Source organism: Cupressus sempervirens, chromosome 3, assembly GCF_028749045.1.
Source record: "Cupressus sempervirens isolate cs-2001-9-10 chromosome 3, ASM2874904v1, whole genome shotgun sequence".
Lineage (NCBI taxonomy): Eukaryota > Viridiplantae > Streptophyta > Pinopsida > Cupressales > Cupressaceae > Cupressus > Cupressus sempervirens.
In genome coordinates, this window is record NC_143120.1 from 867,427,012 (window position 1) to 867,437,129 (window position 10,118).

Genomic DNA, 10,118 nt, shown 5'->3' on the forward strand with positions numbered 1-10,118 from the left:
TGCGAACCCATTGAGTTTAGGATTAGAACTTTGAGAGTATAGAAGTCCATAATCTGAAGTGCCCTTCATATAATGAAGCACACACTTTGCGGTCATCCAATGATCAGCCTTAGGAGCTGTCATAAAGTGTAAGATATAGTTGACTACAAAGTTGATAGCAGGCCTAGTAGCAGAGAGGTAGATGGGGCTGCCTACTAGTTTCTTGTATGTAGTATCTCCACAGAAGGAGAATTAGACTTTGCGGATAACTTGAGACCTTTCTCCATAGGTGCAGATGCATGCTTGCAATCCTGCATATGGAGTTTGTCTAACAGATCCTTGGCATATTTGGACTGAGAGATGAATATATCAGAAGACTGTTGCCAAACCTACACCTAGGCAATAATGCATGAGCCCAAGGTCAATCACATCAAAAGACTAGCATAAATTTTGTTTGATTCCCTGAATCAAACATGTTGAATTGCTAGTGATGATCAAATCATCCACATAAATGACCAAAAGGATGATGTTACTGTCAATAGTCTTGATGTATAAATTTGAGTCTAAAGAACTCCTCTGGAAGCCTTGATCACTGAGATACTTATCATTTTTATGTACCATGCCCGAGGGGCCTGCTTCAAGCCATAGAGAGCTTTCACTGATCTCAGAACTTGATGTTCTCATCTGACAACTTTGAAACCAGTGGGTTGTGTCATGTAGACCTCTTCATGGAGATTACCATTCAAGAAAGCACTCTTGACATATATCTGATGGACCTTCCAGCCAAACTGAGCTACCATGGCTAGGACTAATCTGATGGGAGCAAAGGTCTCCTCATAATCAATCCCCTAATGTTGAGAAAAACCCTTTGCAACCAAACGAGCTTTGTACTTATTCAAAGTACCATTAGATTTGTATTTTATTTTATAAACTCATTTGCAGCCAATGGATTTCTTCCTTAGTGGAAGATTAGAAAATACCCAGGTGTTATTCTTCAACAGGCTCTGGTGTTCAGATGTCATGGCCTATTTCCACTCTGGAATTCCTTTAGCCTTGGAATATGTTTGAGGTTCAAACACACTATGAATGTTGGCCATGAGAGAAAAGTTAACAAACTCTGTAGGTTTGCAATTCTTTCAAGTAGTTCTCCCATCAATGAGCTCATCATCACGAAGATTAACAAGTGTCTTAGCCCACCACTTAGGCCGGAGACGAGAATGACCAACATTAGTATCAAGAGATGCTTGGTGTTTAGGTTCCTCATTAGAAGAATCTGGATCAAACTCAGGTGAAGCATCTACAAATCAAGGTGATCCTGTAGGAGAAGTTGGAGGTGTCTATACAGGGATCATTGGTATAACTAAAGGTGCAGGAGCTATTGGAGCCCTCCCATCAGGTGGACCTAATGGAAGCCTAACTCCTAAATCATGAGCCTTCATAGGTTGGTCTGCTAGATCAAGAACAGGAGAAACATGCATGAAAGGTCCTTGTTGTTCATCAAAGACTACATCATGCTAGTAGATGAGACAAGATATCTCAACATCGATCAAGCGGTAGGCTTTGTGTATCCAGCAAGCATGAGTTTCTGACTCTTGGCATCCAACTTGGTGCATGACACATTAGGGATCCAAACAAAAGCAAGGTAGCCAAAAACTTTCAAGTGATTGATTCTGGGCTTGCGACCTCACCAGGTCTCTTCCAAAGTTTTACCTTTGACTGCCACTATAGGTGATCGGTTCAAAAGATAAACTGTAGTGTTGACTACTTCTGCCTAGAACTTCTTCAGAACATGTCTGTGTTCGAGCATGGATCGAGTCATCTTGGTGATTGTTTTGTTCTGTCATTCAACTACACTATTCTAGTTGTGGTGTGTGGGGTGTGGTAAACTAGCATTTGATGCCATGAGTATCCAAGAAGCTAGATAAATCATTAGAGCAAAATTCCCCCCATTGTCTGATCTAAGAGTAATAATAGATTTCCCAGACTCTTTTTCAACTAAAGGTTTAAACTTTTGAAATATAGGAAATGCATTTGAATTCTATTTAAGGAAATACACCCACATTTTTCTACTGAAATCATCAACAAACAACGTAAAATACTTGGACCCAAGAATAGAAGGAATGGCCATAGGGCTGCAGATATTGGCATGAACAAGCTGAAGTACTTCAGAAGCTCACACGAATTGCCACTTGTGAAAGGTGTATGATGTTGCTTCCCAGCCTGGCATGCATCACAAACTCCAAGTTGTTGAGTCAGAATCTCTAGCAATCCAAGAACAAGCTCATCCTGAGAAAGCTGTGAGAGATAATGAACATTTAAGTGCCCATATCGCTGATGCCAAAGTGTGCTAACTGAAGACTGCTGAGCAGCCATAGCTAAGTCTCGAGAATCACTAGAATCAGTAAGTTGGAAAATACCATGATCTTAAAGACCCACTGCAACAATAGATTGAGTCGTCCGATCAGTGATGGTGCACTGATGTGGATTGAAGGTGACATCCAAGTGTGGATAATGTTGTAGTAACTGACTAACTGAGAGTAGATTTAGTTCCATCCCAAGAGTGTATTGCACATTGTTAGTGAACAAATTGTACTCCAAGAAAATGCGTGCAACTATAACCTTGAATGCCCAAGTGAGAAGACTAATCAGCACCAACAGTTGGACAGGTTATCATTGGATTGATAACCTTCCTCTGAATTTTATCGGGTACAGCTCCCCGTGTAAGATATACAATGAATTAATTATGGATGCTTTTAACCAGAAAGCACAAAAGGATTACAAACATCCTGTAGACACAAAGTAGATGCAGAAACTTAAGAAATTGAAAAGGAAAGAACAACAAATGACAGCAGATGACACGAAGTTCACTCGCCCAAATGCTGCATTACATAATGAAAATGAAAATATATCTTCCGTCCTCTTGAGAGAATTAAAAATCAAAGTTTTAAAAGATATTTTGAAATGATAATGTAACAAGAAAACATTGACATTAGAATGTATTTCAGAGAAAACTGAAATGACGCAAAGATCATGATCACTGGAAGGAAAACACATCATAATCAAAGTTCTAATGTGATTAACCTCCAGTCTCCCTTCCTTGATTGTAAAAGACCACAAAGACTCTTTTACCCATTTACAACCGAAATCACTATCTAAAGAAAAACTGAAACTCTTTTCAATATTACATTAACAATCAAAATCTTATTCCTATCTCTAACACAGTTCAGAAAAAGAAAATCAGCCCATGCTCTGCCTCTCACAATCTCTCAAGAAAATGGAATAATTTGGAAAATTTTCCCTCTTTGCTGTAGCACACTGCAGTTTGGAAGAAAGAAAAGTATGGAACCCCTACTTTCTCTTTCACTGGCTCTTTTATCTTTTTCTATTGTCGGTTCCTATTCAGTTTGATTAACTGATTCTTGGAAAAACTCCTTTGATGCCTGTGCATTGTTTGCTCTTTGGATTCCATGATATGTATCTTTATCACTTGTCGGGTTTATATGATTAATTCAAATACACCTGTTGTTCCCGGACAGAGGTCCTCTTTTATCTTTTACATTAAAATATCATAAGTGTTACTTATGATATGTGAACATAAGCCTCCCCTAAAAAGTGATGACAAGTGGCCCGATTTTACTGCCCGATCATCATGATGGCTTCAAATTTCTCAGATTGGATCACATCAAGAGATGAACATTTTTTGATTAGAAACTTAGCAACAAGCACATAAAGGATGCTATATATATTCATGACTTTTGCCTCTCCAAAATTGATGTCCACAACAGGCTGCAGTTGAAACCCAATTTTCAGCATGTTTTCTTTCTCATTATCAAAATCATTTCCTTTTGTAGTTATAATAGGCGCAACTTTTGAGCCAAACTGCTTGGACTTCTCCATTGCCCAGTTATACATTATCATACCTCCCACGGCTATAGCCATTCCAATTAAATTCTTCAAAGTCAATTCTGAATCAAATAATATCCAACCTAAAACAAATACACATACTGTCTTCATGTGTCCCAATACTTGGAATGAAACAGCTGAGAAGCGCCCAATACAGAGATATTGACTCAGGTTGCAAAAGACTGCTAACCCACAAGAAAGTGAAATGAAAAGAGTTGAACAGTAGTAGAAATTATAATCCAACAAGTTGTATCCATTGAAACAATAGTTAATGACTGGACCCCGGTAACAACAGTAAGACAGATTGAATAGGGGCAGCTTTTCTGAGAAGATCAAATGAACCAATATTGTGCTTTTGATGCAGCTATCCGATGGATATTTGCTGAAGTGAAGAAAAGAAAACAGCTACTATAGCTGCTATAAATCCTTTGGCGTTCACTTCGACATCTCTAACCGTAAAAATGGCCACTCCCATCACAACCAGAAATACAGTTGTCTTGACTTCTCCAGAATATTGTTTACTGTGAAGAATCCATTCCATTACACAAACAACTGGTATCATACTCAATTTTGAAATCTGATAGAATCCCACGGAGTTCAATATGAGGTTCAGATTCATTCCTACAATTGAAATGTTTCCAATGATGGAAAACCTAAAGAGTTCCCAGAAGGGAACATGTGTATTTGAAGATGTATATCCTAGTGTCTGTGAGATGAACCCCAGAGACAATTGTGGCTGTGGAATCTCCATTGGAACGTGATCTTTACCAAAAAAAACATTTGTTTTTAATTTAAAATGGCGCCCACATACCCGAGCATGCGTCTACCTTAATGGTTAAATGTTGGACTTTGCATTATTTTCTTTACCTCCCTGTCAGCAAGGAAGAAGACTTAGATCTGGGTTCTAATATCATTCCTCTACGATGGGAATGTTTGACTATCGGCTTGATATGTGAACCTGCATTTCAATGTTCGATTGCTCTTTCAAAACCGCTCGAGCTTCTCTTTCTCACATACCCAAGTGTATCACATTAGAAATATATAAAGAATCGGGCGCTCTGTTTCATTCACATAGATTCTCCAATGTTTTATTTGAGAAGTCGACTTCATTAAGCACATCTTCTCACGAGATTCAAGAAGGCATCATATAATTCCTTCTCTCATTACGGAGACTTTGCGTGACTTGTCATACCATGAAGGCATGTCTTGACTTTGTCCCAAAGATTCAAATTGATGGTGATGGATCCCGATATATTCTAATAAAGAATTTCCATGGCAAGAGAGGGGTCGCAGGTCTGTGATCCGGTTATTCACTTGCGTCATCTTCATAGAACAATTTGCGAAAAAGGTTTTACACTGGATGCCTTTTGCCACGTATTGGCCAGTGTCTAAGTGATTTCATGCAATCTTTCCAAATACTCTAAGTATCATACCTATCATCCGAATGCAATTTAATTGAAAATTAACCTCTTTCAATATGGAAATGATCTTTGTCTCACGAAGGCCATGAAAATACGACGTAACACTACGCATCTTTTAGAGTGTCTCCAAACTCGAGCCCGAGCGAGTGCTTTCATAAAGACTTTACTGCCTTTGACCATGGAGTTTCATTTTCTCTTTGACTGTTACCATCGGAGCAAATCATAAAAGAGCATTCAAATCCTTGTGTTGTCATGTGGCTTATATCCTTGATGCATCATGCATCAGGTTGGATAATAAATATTTCGAATTCACAACTCATTGAATAATCAACCCATCCTTTATATTTTCATCTTTTGAACTAAGCTTTTGAATTTGTGGCTTGACAGACTGCATATCTGAACTGGAAATGAATCACCAGACCCACATCACTGAATTGCATATGTGACACTCTCAGAATGACCATGAACCTGCAAAACAATTTGCTTCAAACTACTGAACCCCTTCGAACTACTTTGAACTAAGGTTCAAAGTGGTTCGAAAACACAAATTAAAAATTTTAATAACTGTGTCCATCTACTTACTAACACACATCAAGGAAAATGAGATATCTCACGACAGACTTTATCTGAATGTTGCCTTTGCTGACAATAGTGCACTCTTCTTCGCCACCAAAAATGGCGAAATTGGAATAAGGTTGGTAGTCAGTGAACTAGTCCTTGCAGTGAGTGAAGTGACGAGAGGCACCTGAATCAATGTACCAGGCAGACGATTTGACATGATTTGCAGGTCTTTTAGCCGTGAAGGCGTAAAAGATAGATTTCATCTGCTCAGTGTGCTCTGCACTGTTTGCTTTGGGCTGCAAACCTGATAATTTTAGAAGCATCATTATCATGTCTTCTTCTGGGAGCCATCTGAAGTTGGAGTAAGACTTCTGCTAAGACGACTGCTAAAACTTGCCTTTATCCTTCTGAAAGGATTTTGCTGCAAAGGCTTGTTCTATGGAGGTGGAGGTGGAGCTGGTACCAAACTGTTGTTCCCACCAATCTTGCTGAAGCAGAAGTGTGAAGAGATCAGTGAATTTCATATCAACAGCAGTAGAAGTGATGTTGAGAGTCTCGATAAAGTGCTCATAGGACTTGGGCAAACTTTTTAGGGTTATAACTTATGACAACAATGTCCTCCATCTTGCAACCAATGATAAGAAACTGATCATGGATTTCGTGAATCCGATTCAGGTGAGTCTGAAGTGATGTGCGTTCATCCATGAAAATAGAAAACAAAGTGTTCTTTAGGAAGAAGGCTCTGCTTTTGTCAGAAGTCTCATGTAGATTCTTGAGATGTGCTAATATCTCTACAATTGTCTTGCTAGATGGAATCTGAGGAAGTTGTTCATCAACTACAAATAATTTTAGAAGCATCACCGCCTCCTTATTCAGATCCCATGTCACCTGATCAGGACTAGGTGTAGTTGAACGCTGTGCAACTCCAAGAACAATTTGATCGTTATCTTGATATTTGAAGATTGCTAATATCAGTTGCTTCCAAGTATTGTAATTCCAACCATTGCATTTTGCATTTCCCTCAAGCATAATGTTTGTCAGAGATGCCATGACACATTTTTCAATGGAAAAGTGTGAAAATCAGAGAAGGCATGTTCTTCGAGGCAAAAAAATGGAAATCCCAAAAAATTTGGAGTGACCTAGAAGAGAGCTCAAAAAACTCAGAAAGAATATGTTGTTGGTTTTTGGATTTGCTGGCTTGAAAATCGAGGCACGAAAATTAGGGTGCCTAGAAAAACGGACAACCCAATTGGCTCTTGAAAAACCCACCATGAATCTAGAACCAAAGAAAATTTCAAGTTCAAAAAACTAGGGTTTTGAGCAAAAAAATAGGTCGGCGCCCATGGAGGTCGAAAAGCAAAAAAAATGGCTGATTTTGGTTTCAAAGTCAAACTAGATGTCTTGCAACTACAGAGACGTCAAGGCTGGGTGAAGAGGGCAGCATTTTTAGTAGGAAAAAGCTGTGAAAAATGCGACATTTAGTGCTTTCAAAACACCATGAAAAGTGGACACCAGATTGCAAGTTGTTGAGCACAAACGTGAGTTGAATACCATATTGAATGCCGCAATTTGCAAGAAAAAACAAGCCGCCAACTATTGCAGACCAAACAAAAACTCCAAGCCAAATATCAAACGCGAGTTGCAGATTAAGCCGTGAAAATGCAAGACTAGGATCGCGATTTTTGCAAAGTGAAGGCATGATTTTTACCAGTTGCAAGGAGGTAAAAATGACCAAGGATATAAATGACCTTCGTTTTGGATGGACGTGATTTGCAGATCCATAAACCCTAGCCAAAACTCAAATGTGCACAAATAAAGTTCTCAAAAAAGCGGAAACCCTAGACGGGCTATAGAGAAATCCTTAGAAATAATTTCAAAAAATTTAGCAGATAATTTCGAAAGAATTATAATTTTTTGAAAAAAATTAAAGTATTGGCTTTGATACCATATTACGAAGTAATTGGTAAAATACTTGCATGTTATTAACAAAGACCAAGAGGTCATTATATACAAATGACTGGAACGATGTTTCCTTAGGAAACGATTGTAAAGAATAGAAATCTTCTATTCTAGCTATTAGTTATCTAGAGCTAACTTAAATATTAGAAACATTCTAATATTTACAATAGTTTACAAATAGATTACCATTAACTAGTAATAGACTATTGTCTATTATCGTAATACTTTTGTACTTTGAACCTTGAATCCGTTCTTCTGAACTGATGAACTGTATGAATTTGATCTAATCACATGAACTTGTTTGAACTAGCTCAATTTGGTTCAATGTCTGTTCTTGAACTTACCAATACTCAACATGAAAATCAGATATAGAATGTTTGATTTTAATATTTTAAATGGGATGTCCATCTGAGGGCTAACATAAGGCTAACTACAAACAAAATTTTATAGAACAGAATTACAATCTTGCCTTTTTCTAGCTAAGAAATCTTCCGTTTTCTTTTTTATTCTTGGGCCATGAATATTCACTCTTCGCAATTGAAGAAGATGAAGTGTCAGTTCCATAAAAAGTTCATCTGAGAGAACTGAGAAGTGATTAGGACACTTTTTTTTCCATTAACTCGTTAGCTTAGTTGTTTTCTGTTATCCCCATTCATCCATATTGGCTTGTTTGGTAAGAAAAGATTGTAAAAGGAGCAAATCTCCTTCAAAAACCATTACAATTGTTTTATTCAAATCCTATTGATTGCATAAAATTGTCACTTGATTTTTAGTACTAAATAGCTTATCTGGGAATGTTCATGTAATTAACAATGGTCATATTTGGATTTTAATCTATTCTATCTCTGGTTTTAGTCTCACCACCTAATTTTGAGTTTCTTGTGCTCATTTATAGATTTATGAAACCAAACTATGAACTCTGGCATAATTTTTTGTTTTTATAAGTTTTTGCCTTTTGCGCAGGAACTAGAAACAGCAGAGATTGAAAGACTTATGGAAGAAAGAAAACGGGTATGGGAACATTCTATGTTTCATTCTACTTGCAATTTCATTTCACAACTGTATGATGAAAACTTGGATAGCATTGTGCATTTGAGTTACTTGAAATGATGTGGACGATGATAAAAGCAATGCTGAAATTCTTTCTTTGTCTGGACTCTGCACTATCAAATACTTATAGTTATATGCCTAATGCAATCATTACAAATAACTACAATGGTGATCCAATGGAAAATCCATGACAAATAGTATATAGACAGATTTGTGATGATGAAAATGATTACTTATAAGTTTGTAACATCCTTTATGACCAATAACTTCTGTCAGAGTTGGGTAAAATAATAAAATAGATTGTTCAAACACACATTCTTCTTTCTATGTAATTTGACCTTGCAGTATACAATTGTACTTTCTATAAATACTGTAATTATCATCCATTACATCTTGCATGTCTTTTAATTCTTCACCAGTTGTTGTTCATGAGGTGTCGTCCTTGAAGTCAATATGACTCTTTACATACTTGTCTATATGCATGTTTCATTGTTTGCTTTATTTCTGTTACAAACCATTTATAGTAAATATATTTCTGATGCAGTTCTGTTTTATAGTCCATGCCTATCTGTTGTCATTCTTTTTATATTCTTTGCACTCTCCATCTAATCATGCCTTTCTGTTTCACACAGTCAATTGAAGTTGCGAGCATGCAGGAACAGGGAAGGCATAGGGTACGCCATTGCAAATCAAGATAAGGAATGAAGAACAGCGATATGACTATTATATAAACACATTGTTTCTGGAGGATGTGGGCAAAGGGACAGGGTTCTCATCCCTACACTGAAATATTCTCATGACTTTGTTGTTTTATTAATATCCTGGGATGAGTGGCAATTTTGCAGTGTATGAGGAAATGGGGAAACCATTTCAATTATTGAATTTTAGCAACAGAAATCCTAAAAGGAACTGCAATGTGGCTAATTTGGCTAATAATTTTTAATGTTATTCAATTTTTACACCTGATTCAAGCATTGTCTCTTATTTGAATGTTGCAAATCTTACAGTGGAACAACTCCAACCCAGGAAAAAATCACCAGGCAAAGAGTAATTGTTGACATGGAACTCATCAAAAACTTATAAAATATTAGGCAACATCTCAACAAAGATTTGAAAATTTTCTGGTTGAACCTTCTTATATCAGAATAATAATGAATTTTCTTAATTGATTCATGTTAGTCCAAATGTGGCAAAGATGAGCTCTAAGTATAGATGGCTTGGAGATGGGTTGAATCCTCATGGCCG

The 10,118-nt window shown here is 37.2% G+C and overlaps 1 protein-coding gene and 1 pseudogene across 3 annotated transcripts in view; one reads left to right on the forward strand and one right to left on the reverse strand.

Annotated features, from left to right (window-relative positions):
• Nucleotides 1-9,844, forward strand: part of LOC149569528 (uncharacterized) — a 35,542-nt gene extending 25,698 nt beyond the window's left edge. For all 3 annotated transcript variants that reach the window (XM_089822198.1, XM_089822200.1, XM_089822199.1), the window contains exons 6-7: nucleotides 8,787-8,834; nucleotides 9,506-9,844. In XM_089822198.1, the coding sequence (XP_089678324.1) occupies nucleotides 8,787-8,834; nucleotides 9,506-9,571 (114 nt within the window). In that variant the 3' untranslated portion in view covers nucleotides 9,572-9,844. The remainder of the gene's footprint in view (nucleotides 1-8,786; nucleotides 8,835-9,505) is intronic.
• On the reverse strand, nucleotides 3,613-4,633 carry LOC149569529 (UDP-rhamnose/UDP-galactose transporter 3 pseudogene; annotated as a pseudogene).
• Nucleotides 9,845-10,118: the final 274 nt, after the last annotated feature.